The sequence below is a fragment of the Myotis myotis genome, unplaced genomic scaffold (assembly GCF_014108235.1).
Source record: "Myotis myotis isolate mMyoMyo1 unplaced genomic scaffold, mMyoMyo1.p scaffold_m19_p_10, whole genome shotgun sequence".
NCBI lineage: Eukaryota > Metazoa > Chordata > Mammalia > Chiroptera > Vespertilionidae > Myotis > Myotis myotis.
Window position 1 is genome coordinate 59866217 of NW_023416314.1, and position 22061 is coordinate 59888277.

At 39.4% G+C, this 22061-nt stretch overlaps 1 protein-coding gene across 3 annotated transcripts in view; it reads left to right on the forward strand.

Annotated features, from left to right (window-relative positions):
* The window catches only part of METTL15 (methyltransferase like 15), a 194845-nt gene that overhangs the window by 84269 nt on the left and 88515 nt on the right, over nucleotides 1-22061 (forward strand). For 2 of the 3 annotated variants that reach the window (XM_036325697.1, XM_036325699.1), the window contains exon 4: nucleotides 14829-14965. In XM_036325697.1, coding sequence (XP_036181590.1) covers nucleotides 14829-14965 — 137 coding nt within the window. Of the gene's footprint in view, nucleotides 1-11304; nucleotides 11442-14828; nucleotides 14966-22061 lie in introns of those variants that run through there. The other variant, XM_036325698.1, reaches the window with a different exon arrangement.

The window sequence follows — 22061 nt, forward strand, 5'->3', positions numbered from 1 at the left end:
TATCCCTATAACCTGGTGATGTGGACTAGAACAGTGTATTTGTCTTTACTTATACATGAGAAATTGAGATTCAGAATACTTTAATAACTTACTCAACTTTTATGACAATTCAATAATAAATTCTGGACCAGACAGCAGAGGTTTTTACCTCAGTCTCTTTCTTTTACAACCTGCTTCATCATTTGTCTCTTGTCTTTTACTTTATAAAACTAGAGGCCCGGTGCACAAAAATTTGTGCACTCAGGGGGGAGGAGGGATCCCTCAGCCCGGCCTGTGCCCTCTTGCAGTCTGGGCCACTCGGGAGATAACGACCTGCTGGCTTAGGCCTGCTCCCGGGTGGCAGAGGGCAGGCCCAATCCCTAGGTGCAGCCCCTGGTCAGGCTCAGAGCAGGGCTGATTGGGGAGCTGGGGCACCGCCCCCTGTCATGCACAGAGCAGGGCAGATCAGGAGGTTGCAATGCCACCCTCAGTCAAGCTCAGGGTAGGGCCGATTGGGGGTTGGGGCACTGCCCCGTCACACTCAAGGCAGGGTCGATGGGGAGGTTGCAGCGCCACCCCCTGTCACGCACAGAGCAGGGCCAATCAGGGGGTTGGGGCGCTGCCCCCTGTCACTCACAGAGCAGAGCCCATCAGGGGGTTGGGAGTTCCCCCCTGTCACTCACAGAGCAGGGCCCATCAGGGGGGTTGGGGCTCCAAACCCTGTCACACACAGAGCAGGGACGATCAGGGGGTTGGGGCGCCACCACTGTCACACTCAGGGCAGGGCCGATCAGGGAGTTTAGGAGCTCCTCCGTCACTCACAGAGTAGGGCCGATAGGGGAGTTGGGGCACTGCCTCCTGTCACACACAGAGCACACAGAGCACACAGAGCAAGGCAGATCAGGGAGTTGGGGTGCCGCACCCTGTCACACTCAGGGCAGGGCCGATGGGGAGGTTATGGCTCTACCCCGTCACACACAGAGCAGGGCCCGTGGGGGGTGGGCGCTGTTGGGGCGCCGCCCTCTTATCACCCACAGAGCAGGGCCGATCAGGGGGTTGGGGTGCCGCCACTGTCATACTCAGGGCAGGGCCAATGGGGAGGTTATGGCTCTACCCTGTCACACACAGAGCAGGGCCCGTGGGGGCGTGGGGGTTGGGGCGCCGCACCCTGTCACTAACAGAGCAGGACCGATCAGGGGGTTGGGGAGCTCCCCCCTATCAGGCACAAAGCAGGGCTGATCAGGGCGTTGGGGCACCTTCCCCATGTCACGAACAGAGCAGGGTGGATAGGGAGGTTATGGCCCCGCCCCGTCACACGCAGTGCCACAGGGAGATCATGGGGTTTGGGCGCTGCGCCCTGTCATACTGGTCCCGGTGCCGGGAGGCCTTGCAGCTCCGCTGATCCCGGTGCTGGGAGGCATATTACCCTTTTACTATATAGGATAGAGGCCTGGTGCATGTGTGGGGGCCGGCTGGTTTGCCCTGAAGGGTGTCCTGGATCAGGGTGGGAGTCCCCACTGGGGTGCCTGGTCAGCCTGGATGAGGGGATGATGGCTGTTTGCAGCTGGTCACACACCCTTCAGGGTGGGGGTCCCCACTGGAGTGCCTGGCCAGTCTGGGTGAGGGGCTGAGGGCTGTTTTCAGGCTGGCGGGTGACGGAAGCTCCCAACCGCTCCTTTTTTTCATTTTTTTTAAATTCTGGGCCAGCTTTAGCTCTGCGGCTCCAGCTCTTAGACCTCCACTCCTGAAAGCAGGTATCTGGTTTGTTTCGGTTCTATAATCGAAACTCTGTATCAACTCCATCTCTGAGATCCCGGCTCACTGAAAGCAGGTTTCTGGGTATTTGTTTAGCTTCTATATTCGTTACAATGTTTCTTAAACTGCAGGCTCAGAGGCCAGCAAGGCAGGTGGGGAATGTTGGAGTCCTCTGTCACTGAAGCAAGCAAGCCTCATGTTAGTTTCAAGCTGCCTGGCTGCCGGCTGCCATCTTGGCTGGAAGTTAATTTGCATATCGCCCTGATTAGCCAATGGGAAGGGTAGCGGACGTATGGGTAATTACCATGTTTCTGTTTTATTAGATAGGATAGAGGCCTGGTGCATGGGTGGGGGCCGGCTGGTTTGTCCTGAAGGGTGTCCCGGATCAGGGTGGGGGTCCCACTGTGGTGCCTGACCAGCCTGGGTGAGGGGCTGAGGGCCATTTTCAGGCTGGCCATGGCGCCCAACCCCCCACCCCCGGCAACCCAAGCTCCTGTCCTCTCCTCCCCCCGCCCCCCGGGCTTTATTTGTCTTCTATAATTGATACTTTGTAGCCTTGAGCATAGCCCAGGGCTGGCCAGGGCAGATGGGAAGCTTGGCTTCCTCCATCACCGGGGGCAACCCAAGCCTCCTGCTCGCTCCAGCTCTGTGGCTGCCGCCATCTTAGTTGGGTTAATTTGCATACTCGCTCCTGATTGGCTGGTGGGCATGGCTTGTTCATAGTGGAGGGACAGTTAATTTGCATGTTTCTCTTTTATTATATAGGATACTTGAAAGTCACAAAGCAGTTTGTTGTAAAAATATTTAGTTATTTCATTGGACCCGCCTCTTCTAGTTATTTTGAATAATTTTAAAGATACTTTCTTAATTATTTTTCCTCTTACTTGCCTATGAAACTTTTTCACATCTTAAATTTTACTTTCTAACATTTTCACACAAAGGTTTTATGGTGATGTAGTGTTTCCTATTCTGAGTCTGAAACTTGTCCAAACTTGAATTGCATGTTCAAACAAGGTAAAGAATATGGAAGTTCTTACTCGCCTGCCTGCCCTTGTATGCACATAATTGTCATGATTTTCATAGAAATGATGTTATTTGAAGGCCAAGTAATGGAAAATTTTACCATCATTGGTTTTATTTTAATGCTCATAAGAATTTAACATTAGAACCATGTTGAGACTGACATTAGCAAAACGACTTGTGCCATACATCTCCCCTCCCCCCCTATTATTTTTTGCAAAGAACATTTGCCGAACAAATTGATTAAAGAGCTTGGTATTGCATTATTTTCACATTCTTTTTCAACTACTATAAACTATATGTTTGATAATTTTTGGAAGAAAATACCTACTTAGCATGTTCAGTAGTTATATAATGTGTTTATGGGAAAGTATGTGCAGAATATATTGTACTAATTTCTTGAAGGTGCAGATAAAAACTAATTTTCTTATTTAAAAATATGTTGACATATTGGCGTTATCTCACAAGAGATCTCTGTGAAATTAAGCTTGTTGAAATCAGCCATGCCATAGTATTTTTAGGTATTTGTGTTAATTCATCCATTGCATCTGCAAGCTGATCAAATGTCAGTCACTGTACATGGCTGGGACTTCTGATTGAAATTCATCCCGTGGTACAGATAAAAGTTACTCATCGCCAAGAAGGATGACTACTGCAATCATTTAATTCAATATAATTGAAGGACATATTTTATAAAGAAGATTAAAAATGAGTTCTGTTATGACAAGTAAAGATTTCTTTTGTAAATAGGATAGAATTTAAACTATAAGATGAAATGTTTGCAGAATTTAGGAGAATGAGTCATAGTAACATCATACTCTTGATAAAGTGGGAAAAGAGATAAATCTATTGCAATGCATTATTTTGTTTGTGATATAACTTTTATGCTCTTTTTAGATTTTTTCCTTTTACATAAACCCATGTAATAGTTACAAATTAAACAAAATAAGCACGTAGCAGGCAGATACTCAACGGACCTTGACAAGGGAGTAATAAGTGGGTTTCGTAGATTAAAATGTTTGCTCAGGATGTTAGCTGACTATAAGGTTGATGACTTTCTATGTTCACAGTTATATGTTCTAATTTATTTCAGGTCTACAAATGCATCAGTGTGACAAATGTTTACTTGTCAATAGATTAGGCAGAAAAGATAAGTAAAGCCTGAGAGAAAGTCATTGATGTAGTCCCGAGTGATTAAGTACACAGTGGTAGAACAATAACCTGCCTTAGCATTATAAACATTTCAGTGATTATAAAACAGATATCTCTAGTAAGTTTTTTGTCAAAATATTCATTACAGCATATCATCATCATATATATTATATCATATTATGTTTTAGTAACTATCTGCCTCTGCTAACATTTGCCTCAGCAATTACATCAAAACCCCTTTAAAACCACCCCCCCCCCCGCCTGCCTTTGGTAAATGTGTACCACAATAATCCCAAAGGTGGCATAATATAATATGTATTTGTAATGAATATTATTTATCTTAGTGTTTATTATATAATGTTTTTTATTAATATGAGATTTTAAACACAAGATTAGAACTTAATGTTCTTTAAACATTTTTCGAAACCAAACTTCTTGCTCCCACTATAGATTAATGGCATAACATTTGTGGATTTAATTTTTTTTAGCTATTATTCTTTTCAAAATCTTTGTTCAGTAATGTCCCTCACTTCACTGTTTCAAGTTTACTACAAAGAGTTATTTTATTCCCACATGAAAATTTTAAATCTCTTTGTTCTCCCTATCAAGCTGCCTGTGTCTTCTCATACTTTCAGTTTTTTCTCTTTTGGAGTATGACATTGTTTCTTGCCTTCCTAACACTATTTTGGAAGGGGGGGGGGGTGTTGGCAGGGCAGTGTGAAAGGGAGAGAAAAGAAATGCTTATCTAATTTTTACCTTTATCTCTAATTTTACCACCAATTCATGTTTTCCTAAGTAAATGGCTTGACTATACTCATCTGTAAAATGGTATTATTTTATCTATCATACAGGCTATTACATGAGTTACTAGAGGCCCAGTGCACGAATTTGTGCACTGGTGGGGTCCAGCCGGCCTGCCTGATGGGGACAATCGGGGCTAGGCCAGCCAAGGCAAGGGCCCACAGGCGGTTTGCTGTACGGCCCCTCTGCTGATCGGTGTGGGTGGGCCCTCTCAGGAGCAGGGCTGCCGGCAGGGAGGGGCCACAGGCATTTTGGTCGTTCTGCTGTTTGATCAATTTGCATATTACCCTTTTAATATATAGGATAGTGTGCTGGCACATAATAATTGCACCATAAATGTTATCTTAGTCACCCAGATAGCATGCTTTGTGATTATTCTTTATTTCTCTCACTTCTCCACTCACCACATTTAATTAGTCTATTCTACGTCTATAAGAAAAAGCAAAGTAGTACATATTCAGGAGACAGAATTGTTTTTAAAGTCTGCCTCCACCATTTATTAGCTATGCTTCAGACAATTTACCTAATCCTCCCTAAACCTACCCTTTCTCCTCTGTAAAATAAAATAGTAACGCACCTCACAGTATGGTTTTGAGAATCACATTCAGTTAACTGTATGTGCACATGTATGTGCGTGCATGTGTGTGTGTGTTTATTGCTATTCAAAAAATGAATGAATGATGCAGATAAAATGTTAGCATTACATTTGATGTGAAATAAGCACTCAGTAATTGTACCCTACATTGTTATTGTTGTCATTGCTCACCATTCAGGTTGCCAGTTCAGGCCTTTGTGTCCTCTTACTTGAGTGCACTACACCAGGTCACCACTGTGTTCTCACACCCTACCATCTGTCTAACACTGTGGGCGGTTAAATTATTTTTGTACTTAAGAAAAGAAGTCTGTATATTATCTAGCAAATAGGCTGCCAATTACTCATCCTGGCCTTTTAGGACTGCTACAGTTTGACTTCACACTATCATTCCAGCATTATTTTCTAGTTTGTCTATCTCACAGGGCTACAATGAGGATTAAAATAGGGAGCATATCACAAGAAATAGCACTATATCTGGCACATAGAAAATGATAAGTTTTCCCTGTTTATCTTTTCTCCTTCCCACTGTCTTATTTAAATAAATCCTGGACTTCAGTCCAACTGGCCCTCCCTATACATGACATATCCTTTCCTATTCCTATGCCTTTGCTAAGGTTTAAGTCTGTTTTTATTTACTTATTTATTCACTAGCTACTTATTAACTACATTCTATGTGTCATGTATTTTTTGGCAGCAGGGACACAGATGTTTAGGGCATCTTGCAGTGGTTCTCAACCTGTAGGTCGCGACCCCTTTGGCGGTTGAACGACCCTTTCACAGGGGTCGCCTGAGACCATCCTGCATATCAGATATTTACATTACGATTCATAACAGTAGCAACATTACAGTTATGAAGTAGCAACGAAAATAATTTTATGGTTGGATCACAACATGAGGAACTGTATTTAAAGGGCCAGAAGGTTGTGAACCACTGTAGAGGATAGAGGAGTATTTTAGAAAGAAAGAGCTGTGCATTAAAGATACTAAGACCTCCAGGCTGAAGTGAAAGTAGGAGCCATTTCTATTTTGGCCTACTATTTCCAACTCTTAGAATAGAGCGATGGACAAAGTAGGAGTCTCATAATTATTTGAGAATAAAGTTTGAGGAAGATAGAATGTTACACAAAAGAAGAGAGGCACAAGGCAGTTTGGCATGTTTGATAATAGCACATACTCCTGTGTGGCTAGAGAAAATGTGGTAAAACTCATGTCTGAGAGTAGTGAGTGATGATGATGGAAAGAAATGCTGTAGCCGGAATATGGAGAATGTTATCCATTATGCCTACTAGTTGGGATTCTGTTATGTAGCTTTGAAAAGCCTGTGAGGGAGTTTAAATAGGATTATTACATGCTATAGTTTTATTTTAGAAAGGACATACTGTTAGCAGGGTAGCAAGAAGAATTAGAAGTGAGATTACAGGCATAGACATGAGCTGTGAGCCTATTGCAATAGTAAAGCACAGAATGTGGGGACCTGAATTAAAAATGGGATTGGAAAGATTTAAGACCTATTTATATGGTAAAATCAACAATACTTGGTAACTGGATATGGAGAGTAAAAAGAAAGGATGAGTCCCGAGTCTGTCCAGCCTGCAAGGCCCAGCTGAATTATAACCTATTTTAATTTATTCACCTCACTACTCGTTAAAATAAATTATCTAGTTTTTAGTCTTATAAAATGTCATATATGCCTTTCTTATATTGTTGATTTCTTTTTACTGGTCGTTATTTATGTGCATGTCTAAATTTCCTCACCAAACTGGGAAGGCCCATGACGTAATATCTTTGTATTACCTCCATATCCTAAGCTGTACTGAATGGTCAGTAAATATATAGATTATTAATTAATGCCATACATTTTAATTTAATCACCCCAGGGGAAATATCTAAGTTAAGTAAAGAGCTGAGACATTTTTATATTTCAAAATGAAACTAGTAGTTGCATATAGGTGAAGTTTTAAAATTTTCAAAAGTACTTTAATTCTAAAAATCAAAATGAGTGATTTCCAGAAAAGAAAATATTCATAGGAAGAAATTTTAAAGTGAAACCAGACCATATTGTTTCCAAATTCAGATGAGAACTTACTATTAAAAATCTCACACAGATTGGAAATGACTAATCAACATTAGGAAAGTGAAATTTGAAGATCTGCCCTCGTACTATTCATGGCTAAAAATGTTTTTGTGTCCTATTGTAGCAATGTTATTCCAGTGTAAAAGTTTCAGTGATTAGAACTGTTGGATTGGAAAAAATATCTATCTAGTCTGTGCAGGATGATTTTGGGCAAATTGCTTGATTTCTGTCAGTCTCTGCTTTCAGTATCATCTTTAGCTAAGTCTTAAAGTCTGTCACATAGGAGAGGTATGAAAGTGTGGTACTAGGTATACTGTAGAAAGACAGCAATGTATAATAATAGAATTAAACTAGGATTTTTTATATGGGTTGATCACTTCATAAAGTATATAAATGTCTAATCCAGGGGTGGGCAAACTTTTTGACTCGAGGGTCACAATGGGTTCTTAAACTGGACCGGAGGGCTGGAACAAAAGCATGGATGGAGTGTTTGTGTGAACTAAAATAAATTCAAAGTAAACATCATTACATAAAAGGGTACGGTCTTTTTTTTTTTTTTTTTTGTTTTATTCATTTCAAAGGGCTGGATCCGGCCCGCGGGCCAGTTTGCCCACGGCTGGCTCTAATCACTAATATATGTCAGCTATAATTCAAAAATATGTTTTAAAAAGATGCAAAGTTCCCACATCTATCTTCATACTAAGAAAAAATACTTTTCAAAGAACAATTTTTTTATTTCAGTGCAATTATATAATATCAGTGGGGGAGTATTATGAGATGAAGTAGGAAGAGCACAGAAGCTAGGTTTTAGTATTAGCTTTGCCCTCAACTAGCTATCAGCTACCCTCCTCGGGCCTTGGTCTCCTCATAAGTAAGATGAGGGGGTGGAATAAATAGTCTGTTATATCTTTTTGAACTCTGAAATTCTGTGTCTGTACCTTGTCCATATCAGATCCACAACTATAGCTCAACTATGCAAGTGTGACTCATCCTGGTAGAACCCAATCATTTCTATGGTATTTAGAAGACCATTGGGGATAAAATGTCATTTAGTTGTATTTGCTTAAAAGAGCTAACCTAAAATAATAAATGTTCATTTTCCTATTTCAAATGTAAAGGACAGCTGATCAGCAAATAAAAACATGATACTATATAGAGTTAGTTATATGACACTATTAATTACAGATCACTATTAGTGTTCTGGAAAAGTTCTGTTCATTAATGAATTTGTAATATTAGGACTACATTGATGTTTAATGACTCAAAAGTTGGACATATTGCAATTGTTTTACATGGTTCTATGGTAATAAGTCATATCTTGATGAGCATTTCTGAATTCATAAGCACAAATGAGTGTTGCTATCTTTATCATAATTACCATGGAGGCTGATTTTTTTTATATATATATCATCACTAAGTATATACTAAGCACCTACTATAGTACACTGAACCTACTATATTTAATTGGTGGCAAGTTAGAGAATTATAGTTATGAATCCATTCTTTTAAATGCTAGTGTATTTTTTTAAAAAGTCATCTTCATTTTGATTCTGAGCCTCAGCTACCTGTGCTGAGAAGCCATCAGTCTCAGTTATCTACCACCCCACCCCCTGCCAGGGTCCAGCCCCAGCAGGTCCAGGGGTCCCCAAAGGTGTGGACGGAGTCGGCGAAGAAGGAATGACACGGAGACAGCATTCAGTTGATCAGCAGCCTAGCCAGGATCTCTAGACAAGTTCTGATCAGGATCTCCAGCGAAGTTCTGGTTCAGGATCTCCAGCCAGGTTCTGTGTCCAGTTGTCTTGCTAGGTTCTCCAGCCAGGTTCTCCAGGTTCTCCAGCCAGGTTCTGTAGCCATGTTCCCTCACTAGGTTTTCCAGCCAAGTTCAGTCACCAGCTTCTAGTCAGGTTCTCTTGCCATGTTCTATCCAGGTTCTTCAGCCAGGTTCTGTCTCTAGGTTCTGTGGCCAGTTTCTGTCCAGGATCTTTTGCCATGTTCTCTTGCTTGGTTCTGTCTCTAGGTTCTGTGTAGGTTCTGTATGTAGGTTCTGTGTGTAGGTTCTGTGTAGGTTCTGTCTTCTAAGTTCTGTGTTCTAAGTTCTGTGTTCTAAGTTCTGTGTTCTAAGTTCTGTGTTCTAAGTTCTGTGTCTTGCTGTCTTGTTACATCTGTATTTATACCAGTTGATTCAATCCTATCAATCTCTATTACAAAGGTTAGAGCGTTTCTTATCTCCATTCCAGGGAGTAAAGATTATGTAGCTTAAGCATGATTGTTCATAGTTAAAGTGATTAATTACCCGCCTGGCACTTAGTTAAGAGGTTTTATTCCCTCCCTAACTTCAGGGGAAAATCCCTACCTGGGGAAACAACCTTTCTCAGAGACCTTGGTTAAAACACATAGTGCCAAGAAGGTGAGCAAACATATTAAGAACAGTATGCCATATATGCCAGGTCCCTTGAAACAGCAAGCATGGACCGGCTCCCGGCACCCCCCCCCCCCCCCCACACACACACACACACGCCATCCAGAACTATGCAGAAGCCCTGTATCTTGTCACTAGCCAATTACCACACTTAGTTTTCCCTGAGATGCCTTTTGTTCTAACCTTTACAGATCCTGTGGGATCAAAAAGGGTCATGGAAATCTCTGGTAGTACTGGGTCCATTCTCGCTCAGTTCATTATCCAGCCAGCTGCTTAAATAGGGGTGCATTTTATCCCCATTTCTTAGATGAAGCAATTGAAGCTCAGAGAGTTAAAATGATTTGATCGGGTCATACAGGTGATAAGTGAAATTACCAGAGTAAACTGTTGGTATCAAATATGGGTTTGGCTTTTTAGATAAATTATATCAGGTAATTTCAAATGAAGAGTTTTCATGTATGTTTGGAGCATAAGATATACATCTGAACATATGTTTAGATGAGACACAGGATTATTTTGAAACATTGAGATTTATTTGTTCTTATACATTTATTATGAAAAAAAAATGTGTCCAGTCTTCTTATTTTATTATCAACTTGTACAAATTTTAAAAAAGTGGTCTTATGTCAAGTTAATGACCAAGAGAAGAGAAAACTAATTGACTCCCTTTTCAATTGTAGTGCTGAGTGATTTACTATTATATTTGATGAGCAATATACATTATAATTTTAAAAATGAAAATTGATGGCTCCAGTCACCTGTTAACCCAAGGCATATGATGGGGTTCACTTGTAGTTTCATAAATCCCCATTTGCCTCCCACTTTTTGTTTTGTGTTACACTTGACTGGAAAGAATAGATCTTTTTTCCTACGGAAACATCCTTGATTGTTAGTACATCTCCAAGGGCATAATCATGATATATTAAAAAATAATCATGTAAATTATAATCATCTCACATTTTCCAGAGTATTCTTAATGATGAGGATTTTTCCTTTTAAATATTGATTGGGACTTTTCCTGGCTTGAGATAAAGTAATCATATGCAAATTATTTTATTTGATATACTCTTAGTTTAAATCCAGACTTAAAGCAAGGCTTGATATTGGGCCATAGCAAGAAAATAGTTTACAGTTTTCCCTTGGAAGTTATTTATTTAAATTACGCTAAACCCCTACCAAATTTACAAGTGGGATAAAGTATAGTGGGAGACTTTTATCCACTTGTAGATGCATAAAATAAGTATACAGAGTAGGAAGGGAAATTATTTGATCTTGAGATTTAAATGTGTAATCCTAACAACCATACAAATAATAAGACTTAGGATTGGTTTAAAGTTACTTTTTAAAATGATGAAAAATGTGTGTCGCTGTGCTTTTTGTGCTCACAGTAATAAAAGTGCAAGGTTGTTATGTTAACACATTTATGTTAAAAGGCAGTGCTTGTACATTTTTACCACATGAACATCACTTATATTTTACATCCCTCCTCTTCTCAATTTTGATCAGAAGATTTCCTCCACATTATTCTTCAAATAGAAGTCTAACTTTTCTGAGGATTTGATCAGAGGCTGGGACTCAGCATGGGAGCTAGTATGGAAAAATCAAAGCATAATTGTTCCTTGTTTCTGACGAACACTCTCCCTGAAGTAAGTTATAGCATTCAGGGCAGGGAAATATTTAAATCTACTACAAGGATTTCTCTTCTTGGACTTTAAAAAAGTTATAAGTTTTAAATATTTTTAATGGTCTGGTTTATAGTTTCTGTATTTGTCATAGTTTTCAATATTATTATTGATGTAATTGTTTTTATTTTCACAGTATCAGTGAAGCTTATTGAAAAGGCACATTACTCTGAGAGCATAACTTTGAGGGGATGTGCTGAGGGTGTCTTTACTTCAAAATCAGCTATAACCAACTAACTTGTTCATTCATATGTTTCTTATGGTCAGGTCTGGTTTTTGCTTAACTCTGACCCATTTTCTTTACTTTTTTTTTTTTTTTTTACAATATATTTTTATTGATTTCAGAGAGAAAGGGAGAGATAGAATCACATCAATGATTAGAGAGAATCATTGATCAGCTGCCTCCTGCATGCCCTGCACTGGGGATCAAGCCTGCAACCCGGGCATGTACCCTGACCAGGAATCAAACCATGACCTCCTGGTTCATGGGTTGATGCTCAACCACTGAGCCGCGCTGGCCAGGCTGACCCATTTTCTTTATGGTCTGTCCAAGTAAGATAGCCAAGGAGTAGATTTAGATTCAATTAACTTTATTTTGTAACAAGAATGATCCTAGCATTTAAAGATCTGCACTCCATACATTATGTCTTATTGTCCTGGGAAAATGATTACTGACATGTCTTTCAGTCTCAAAAGAATCTTCTTTTATTTATTTATCTTATTTTTTTAAAATTAAATCTTTATTGTTCAGATTATTACATTTGTTCCTCTTTTTTCCCCCCCATAACTCCCCTCCTCCCAGTTCCCGCCCCACCCTCCGCCCTCACTCCCCACCCACTGTCCTCATCCATAGGTGCACGATTTTTGTCCAGTCTCTTCCCGCATCTCCCACACCCCTTTCCCCCCCAAGAATAGTCAGTCCATTCCCTTTCTATGTCCCTGATTCTATTATAATCACCAGTTCATTCTGTTCATCAGATTATTTATTCACTTGATTCTTAGATTCACTTGTTGATAGATGCATATTTGTTGTTCATAATTTGTATCTTTACCCTTTTCTTCCTCTTCCTCTTCTTAAAGGATACCTTTCAGCATTTCATATAATCCTGGTTTGGTGGTGATGAACTCCTTTAGCTTTTTCCTTATCTGTGAAGCTCTTTATCTGACCTTCAATTCTGAATGATAGCTTTGCTGGATAAAGTAATCTTGGTTGTAGGTTCTTGGTATTCATCACTTTGAATATTTCTTGCCACTCCCTTCTGGCCTGCAAAGTTTCTGTTGAGAAATCAGCTGACAGTCGTATGGGTATTCCCTTGTAGGTAACTGAGTTTCTTTCTCTTGCTGTTTTTAAGATTCTCTCTTTATCTTTTGCTCTTGGCATTTTAATTATGATGTGTCTTGGTGTGGTCCTCTTTGGATTCCTTTTGTTTGGGGTTCTCCGCGCTTCTTGGACGTGTAAGTCCATTTCTTTCACCAGGTGGGGGAAGTTTTCTGTCATTATTTCTTCAAATAGGTTTTCAATATCTTGCTCTCTCTCATCTTCTGGCACCCCTATAATTCTGATGTTGGTACGCTTGAAGCTGTCCCAGAGGCTCCTTACACTATCCTCGCATTTTTGGATTCTTTTTTCATTTTGCTTTTCCGGTTGGGTGTTTTTTGCTTCCTCGCATTTCAAATCATTGACTTGATTCTTGCGCTCTTCTGGTCTGCTGTTGGGAGTCTGTATAATATTCGTTATTTCAGTCCGTGTATGCTTAATTTCTAGTTGGTTCCCCAATATAAGATCGAGGGTCTCATTAGTTTTCTTGTAGATCTCATTAAGTTTATCGGCGGCTTCTAAACAGTTCTTGAGAGACCTTAAAAGTGTGGTTCTGAACTCTATATCTTCCATTGACAATTTTGTCCTGTTTCTTTGTCTCCGCATTTTGTTATGCTTCCTTGGTGCACCCCCTAGTGGTCTTTGTGCGCAGTCTTATAGTTAATCCTTGATTGTTGTAGCTAATACCAGGGAGGGTTTGACCTCCAGGCCAAGTGGCTATGAGAATCAGCTTTGTCTGCAGTGAGAGAACTTCTGTCCTCTAGGGAGGTGCTAATCTAGCCTTTGCCTGAGGCTATCCGGCAAATGCCTCTGTGCAGGGCTTGGGCTGGGCGGGTCGCACCGGATCAACAGGTCGGGCAGGAGAGAGCAGTTATGGCGGCTCTCAGTCCCGTCCCCAGGGGCTCTGCCCCTCCGAGACCCAGCACCCGCTGCAAACCTCGGAGAGAAAGCTGCACTCGCTCTGACCGAAGCCAGACAGTCCCGCTTCTCCCATTTGAGTCTGGGTCCCTAAAGACTCGCCGGGATCTGGAGCTCAGAGTCTGCGACTCCCTCCCGATTGAAAACGCCAACCGTGCCCTCCGCTGCCAGCCGGCTCCGCGCACTCCACTCCTCAGAACTTGACTTCAGCACTGGGCCTCCTCTGAGTGTCTGTATGCGTTTCTCTTTCCTCCTAGTTGTAGGACTTCCACTCAGCCAGCGTTCCTGTGGTTCTGGGTGATGTCCCTTCCGTTTTTTAGTTTCACTTTTGAAGTAGTTGTTCAAGGCAGCAAACTCTGGCGTGAACCTATGCCGCCATCTTGGTTCTCTCCAAGAATCTTCTTTTAGAAGAGAAATTATGTGTCACCTTACAAATTAGATAGATTTTGCTGATATCTTTTTCTAGACCTTTTTCTTCTTAAATCCTGGAGAAATCTAAAGGCACTGGAATTTTAAGTAACTTACCCAAAGATGTATAGCTGCTTAGTGGCAAAGCTAGAATTTACCCCAAGCATTTTAACTTAAGCTTTGGGCTTTTTTCCAAGTAATTTTAGTTAATTTGTCAATTTTACAGGTTAGATTTTTAAATATTTGTCCTATAACCATACTCTTACTGCATTCTTGAATATCTTTATGATTAATATAAGACATTTAGAGAAATTAAGAAAAAGTGAAACACACTAATTATAGGGAATCTCTAAATGATGAGAAAGTGTTGGAAGTATCATTACCAGCCAGGTGTTAAAAAGCATTAGGCTGGCAGCACATAGCACTGGCCAGTTTGACCTTATGGAGTGAAATGTAAATTTGTCATGAATTGGCCGGCCTGTGCCAGAGATTATCATTTTATTGATCCTCTGACCAGTTTTTTGGACTGATCACTCACATTTGATCCAGGTCTCTTGTATAGCAAATTGAACTTGAGGCAAAAATTATAATTGTTTTTGTATTTGCTATCAGCTCTGAAAATCATATGTTGCTAGAAATTAAGATAGCTAACAAGAATAAGTTTTATTCAAGCTAAGTGGTAAATTTTCTTTTTCTGTGTTGGTTAGATTTTTCTAGATATGACATTTGGTTCAGGAGGACACACAAGAGCCATTCTGCAGAAAGAGCCAGATATTACTCTGTATGCTTTAGACAGAGACCAGACAGCTTATGCAATAGCTGAACAACTTTCAGAATTGTATCCGTAAGTATTACTCTTGTATAATTATTCAATTTGAGAGCTAAGGTTTACAGAGCTTGGTTTACCACCTTGGAATTTCTTCTCCCTTGTATGATGTTATACTTCATTCCACTAAGTCCAGGATGGGGAACATCAGGCCCACAAGCCTTATCATTTACTCTGGCCCTGCCAAGGCATTAGGGGCAAGTTAATTAAATAGTTGACCAAATATAGAAGGCTAATTTTTAAGTTGATAATGTTATGTGGCCTGAGAAGGATGTTATAAATATCTAAATGGTCCTTGGCAGAAAAAAGGTTTTCCACCCCTTCAGTATTTCCTGTCCTTTATTGCCCCAAAGAATTAATGTAAATTATGTTTCTAGTACCACTTAAAATAATGATATTATGCATTTATTATTTCTGAATTAATAAGAATAAACACAACAATGACTTTTGGCTAAAATTTGATTATATGTTGAAATCCAACCATGAATAATACTTTGACAACCCATAGTTTAAAAAATAATTTTATGAGTTACAATTTCTAAGAATTTAGTGGCATAAATAAGTATGTGAGAATTCTGCAAAACTCATGAGGTTACATACATCAATATAATGCAATTGTTTTCTCTGAATGCAATTTGAAATTCACAGGAAAATTTAGAGTTTTCTGTTAACTCTGTTAGAATTAGTGAGTTTTCACTATAGAAATTTTAAAAAATATAAAATATTGTTGATAAGTGGTGAAACCATTTTCCTTTAGAAAAAAATTTAGAATTAGTGTTATGTACATATGCTATGTTGTTTAAAGGCCACCAGCCTGAAAAACAAAACTATCTTGGAGTTAAGATGACTATCTCCAAATTTTATCTAAAGGGCTATTACCAGGAATGGGGACTTGTTCTATTGTCTCATGCTCTAGAGATTGTAGTAAAGAGACATGGAATCATCAAACAGACTATGAAACCTCAGAGGGAAGGCACGGGAGGGTGGTTGGGAAGAGATCAATCAATGAACTTATATGCATATATGCATAACACATGTACACAGACAATAGGATGGTGAAGGCCTGGGGTGGGGGGGTATGGTGGCAGGAAGAGGTCAATGGAGGGAAAAAGGGGAAATATGTAATATTTTCAACAATAAAGATTAATAAAAAGGAAGAAGAAAGGAAGGAAGGAAGGAAGAAAGGAAGGAAGGAAGGAAGGAAGGAAGGATGGAGAAAAGGAAAGAGAGAGAGAGAGAGAGAGAGAGAGAGAGAGAGAGAGAGAGAGAGAGAGATGGAAAGAAAGAGAAAGAAAGAAAGGTGGGAGGGAGGAAGGAAAGGAAAGGGGAAGGGGAAGGGGAAGGGGAAGGAAAGGAAAGGAAAGGAAAGGAAAGGAAAGGAAAGGAAAGGAAAGGAAGAAAGAAAGAAAGGAGAAGAAAAGAAAAAGGAAGGAAGGAAGGAGAAAAGGAGAGAGAGAGAGAGAGAGAGAGAGAGAGAGAGAGACGGAAAGAAAGAGAAAGAAAGAAAGGTGGGAGGGAGGAAGGAAAGGAAAGGGGAAGGGGAAGGGGAAGGGGAAGGAAAGGAAAGGAAAGGAAAGGAAGAAAGAAAGAAAGGAGAAGAAAAGAAAAAAGGAAGGAAGGAAGGAAGGAAGGAAGGAAGGAAGGAAGGAAGGAAGGAAGGAAGGAAGGAAGGAAGAAAAAGAAAAGGAAAGGGAAGGGAAAAGGAAGGGAAAAGGAAAGGAAAGGAGGAAGGAAGAAAAAATTGATGAGGATATCAAAGGTAAGTTTTGACTTGATGTAAACTAGAGATTTTAGTAGTTGTAGCTCTTAACTATGAAAAGTTCTCTGGTGAAAGCATACTGGTAAGTATGAGCATGGAAAAGCTTAATCACATACTAAGGATAAAAATTGGATTACTATTTTAGAATAATCTTTTTCAACATCTTTCAGGTCTCAAACACTTTGCAAATCTATTAGTGTGATTTATTCTCCCAATTAATATGTAAAATATATACATTTTTTGTTTGCAAGATCACATCTGATTATTTTAATCCCAGGTTATTTTCTTCTAAGAAACAGATGAGGAAGTGACTTAATGGCATGGTACTTTTTTTTTTTTTTTAACCTTTCACTGTCATTCTTCAGTGTAACTTAGATGCACCTTCTTTAAGACTTATAGTAGGGTATTCATGTTTGTGAAATATCTTAGGAGTCTACTTGATTATGACATTAACATTTGTAGAATGAGTGTAGTTCTCCATCGTATTTCACTATCATAGATAAATAGAATTTTCTTATATTTTATTGTTTCTAAAGGCAATGATTCCTAGTCCAGTTGATCCAAGTAAGTTACTGATGTAAAGTACAGCATAGGGAATATAGTCAAATATTGTAATAACTATGTGTTGTGTCAGATGGCTACTTGAATTACTGGGGGGATCACTTTGTAAATTATATAATTTTCTAACCACTTGTTATACACCTGAAATAATATAAGATAATATTAAAAGTCAGTTCTAGCCCATGCTGGTTTGGCTCAGTGGGTAGAGCATCAGCCTGTGGACTGAAGGGTCCCAGATTCGATTCCGGTCAAGGGCACATGCCCAGGTTGCGTTGCGGGCTTGATCCCCAGTAGGGGTTGTGCAGGAGGCAGCCAATCAATGATTCTCTCATCATTACTGTTTCTATCTCTCCCTCTCCCTTCCTCTCTGAAATCAGTAAAATATATTTAAAAAAGTCAGTTATAAATGAAAAAAGTAAAATGATAATTTTCAAATAGAGTCAAAATATGTGAAAAAATGAAAATAAAAGTCCCAAAGAAAATTGATGATATTGTATACACAATCTGAGAGTAAGAAACTTTAAATCAACATTAGAAATTATAAATATGTAGGAAAAACCAAGATGGCGGCATAGGTAAACACGGGAGTTTGCTGCCTTGAACAACCACTACAAAAATACAACTAAAAGACGGAACAGACATCATCCAGAACCACAGGAAGGCTGGCTGAGTGGAAATTCTACAACTAGAAGGAAAGAGAAAAGCAAACCGAGACTCAGAGGAGGCGCAGTGCGGAAGTAAAACACTAAGGTACAGAGGCGCACACAGAGCGGGCTGGCGGCTGAGGGTGCGGTTGTCGTTTTCAATCGGGAGGGAGTCTCAGGCTCTGACCTCCAGTTCCAGGCGAGTCTCTGGGGACCCAGACTCATACGGGAGAAGCGGGACTGTCTGGCATCGGTCAGAACTCAAGGGCAGCTATCTCTCGGAGGGGCTTACAGCAATTGCCGGGACACTGAGAAGTGGGGCATCTGAGAGCAGCCATAACTACTAGCCCCACCCTGTTGATCCCATGGGACAAGCCCTGCCCAAGCCCTGCAGGGAGGCTTTTGCTGGATAGCCTCAGGCAGAGGCTAGATTAGTACCTCCCTAGAGATCCAGGAACCAGTGTACCCAGAGGTCAGAGTGGGACCATCCAATTTGCAGCTCCGTGGAACCATAAAGGACACACTCAGAGCAGACTCAGTGAGCACCAAAGCCCCATTGAAGCAAGTCTTGCCCTGGAGGGGTGTCTCCAGCACAGAAGTTCTCCCACTGCAGACACAGCTGATTCTCAAAGCCAATTGGCCTAGAGGTCAATTTCTCCCAGTGATACCTACAACAGTCAAGGCTTAACTACAATAAGACTGTGCACAAAGACCAAAAGGGGGTGCACCAAGAGTGTCCTCCTCAGGTAATTAGGGAGGCTGAACCACTGGGCCCTAAAGGACACTTAGCACAGAAAACCACTTTATCAACACAGGGAAGCATAAAAAATGCGGAGACAAAGAAAAAGGACACAAATGACAGAAATGGAGGAAAGCAAATGACTGGATATAGAGTTCAAAACCACACTTTTAAGGTTTTTCAAGAATTTTCTAGAACTGCCGATAAACTTAATGAGACCTACAAGAAATCTAATGAGACCCTCGAGGTTGTGATAAAGGACCAACTAGAAATTAAGCATACACTGACTGAAATAAAGAATATTATACCGACTCCCAACAGCAGACTAGAGGATCGCAAGAATCAAGTCAACGATTTGAAATACGAAGAAGCATAAAACACCCAACCGGAAAAGCAAAATGAAAAAAGAATCCAAAAATACGAAGATAGCGTAAGGAGCCTCTGGGACAGCTTCAAGTGTACCAACATCCGAATTATAGGGGTGCCAGAAGAAGAGAGAGAGCAAGATATTGAAAACCTATTTGAAGAAATAATGACAGAAAACTTCCCCCACCTGGTGAAAGAAATAGACTTACAAGTCCAGGAAGCACAGAGAACCCCAAACAAAAGGAATCCAAAGAGGACCACACCAAGACACATCATAATTAAAATGCCAAGAGCAAAAGACAAAGAGAGAATCTTAAAAGCATCAAGAGAAAGAAAGTCAGTTACCTATAAGGGAGTACCCATATGACTGTCAGCTGATTTCTCAACAGAAACTTTGCATGCCAGAAGGGAGTGGCAAGAAATATTCAAAGTGATGAATGCCAAGAATCTACAACCAAGATTACTTTATCCAGCAAAGCTATCATTCAGAATTGAAGGTCAGATAAAGAGCTTCACAGATAAGAAAAAGGTAAAGGAGTTCATCACCACCAAACTAGTATTATATGAAATGCTGAAAGGTATCCTTTAAGAAGAGGAAGAAGAAGAAAAAGGTAAAGATACAAATTATGAACAACAAATACACATCTATCAACAAGTGAATCTGAAAATCAAGTGAATAATCTGATGAACAGAATGAACTGGTGATTATAATCGAATCAGGGGCATAGAAAGGGAGTGGACTGACTATTCTTGGCGGGTAAAGGGGTGAGGGGGATGCAGAAAGAGACTGGACAAAAATCGTGCACCTATGGATGAGGACAGTGGGTGGGGAGTGAGGGAAGAATGTGGGGTGGGAACTGGGTGGAGGGGAGTTATGGGGGAAAAAAGAGGAACAAATGTAATAATCTGAACAATAAAGATTTAATTAATAATAATAAAGAAATTATAAATATGTAAAAGTAAATAAAATATTTAACTATATAACATTTTAAAATATATATGGCAAAAGTAATATTGCAAAATATCAGTTCATTTGGAAAAGAAATATTTGTCATTTAGGGCAAGCATGTCAAACTCGTGGCCCACGGGCCACATGTGAGTATTTTTGTGGCCCAGCCAATACAATGGTATGTAAGAAACGTTTTTAATAAAAATTTCGTAACTTAACTTTTACAGTATCTTGTTATACATAATTATTATGAACGAGCTACAATGTTCGCTAATGTCTGATTACTATAATAGTGTTGCATTCATTTCCCTTATGCGCCTTACGTGCAGGCGCACCATTTCTCTCCACTAATACTAGCAGTGACTATTTTAGCAGCCGATTGCCACATCATTAGTCTTGTACTGACATGTTTGGTGTGCGCAACAGGAAATATTTCACTTTCGGAGAACAAGAAAAATAGGTTTATTTGCATTACGCTTATTAATTTGTGCAGTTATTCAGTGTCTGGTAAGTTAATGTTCAAGAAAAAACATTAATTTTTATTAAAATGTTCTATTATTGTATGTTAACGATTACTCATTTATTTCAGCCCTTTGTATTCAGCATGTCTCTATCGAAATAAACCTATGTTTCTATGAAAATTGAAGCTTTTATGTTTTTGCGGCCCACATAAACTTAAACCTTATTTATTTGGCCCGTGTTAGCCTTTGAGTTTGACATGCTTGATTTAGGGGATAGATAATGTAGGGGAGGAAAAATATAGTTTTCCCGTACTCTGCAACAAAAGACAGATTAAGGTGAGAATAGCATTTTAAGTTGTTTAATGAGTTTCACATGATAGGAGAGCCTTCATAAGTAAATGAAGACTGCAAGACATGTTTAAACTTCAGCATTTATAGTATTAGGTTTGATGAAGGGTGGAAAATTATGGAAAAATATGCAGGACAAAAGGTATGTGCTAAGTGTATAGTACACTGACGGAAATATAGCAAGCCACATTAATTCAGATTTCTTTCCATCCCTTCATCTTCAGAGATAAGGAGGCTTCTTTCCTCTGGGTACAGGGAGGGTGTCTCTCACCTGGTAGTTGACCTGTTTCAGGGAAAGGTATAAAATTCTTCCTGTATGTGATGTTTTTCAAATTTCTTCAGTTTAATATATTCAATATGCCAAGGTGCCATATTTTGATGTAGTGTGTCCTGAACCCCATCAATATTATTATATAAGAATTCTTTCAGAATTGATAAGACAACAAAATTCAATTCGAAAAATGGACAAAAGATATAGACGGGCCATTCACAGAAGATATGGTATAAAAGGATTCTCCACATCAGTAGCAATGAGGGAAATGAAATAAAAAATAATGGTATATATAAATTCACTTCTAAGACTGGAAGGACATAATTTTGAAAGTGAGGATATGCGGAAAAGGATACGCATCCATTTTTCATAGACATCTTTTAAAATTAAAATAAAATACATAACCTGCTTAGAATCTATTCCATAGAAATAAAAGAATCAATATCTAAGGAAAAAATCCTTAGACTTATTACAGACTTTGTATATGCATTGCTTGTATATATAATCATAGAGAAGTTGAGAAAGAAGGAATTCGTGGGAGGGGGATTGTGGAGGAGAAAACAATGTTTAAAAAACAAACCTAGATAGGGTACAATCACATATTTATATGTGTGTAAAGTAGAAAATTCCAAGCAATGCTATATATTATTTATGAATACCTACATATGTAGTTATAGTATAAAAATATGCATGAGAAAGAAAACACAAATTTAAGCCAGGATTAATTTCTAGGGATAATGGATGGATATAGATGGTTGGTTGTTTGGTTGGTTGGAAGGATGGGCAGATTGGATAGATTATCTTCTTCAAAATCCATATGTAATTACAACCTATAGTAAAGTGCACAGTAAAAGAAATAGTTTGTTATTTCAATGTGAACATCTTTTGAGTAAATATAGTAATTTTTTTATTTCATTCATTTATTTTGCTGTTGTCAAAGAGGAACTTATTCTTCGCCTGAAAAATCTTATGTTCTTTACTCTGTCAAAATTTAAGTCAAAAATAGAAACTAACAT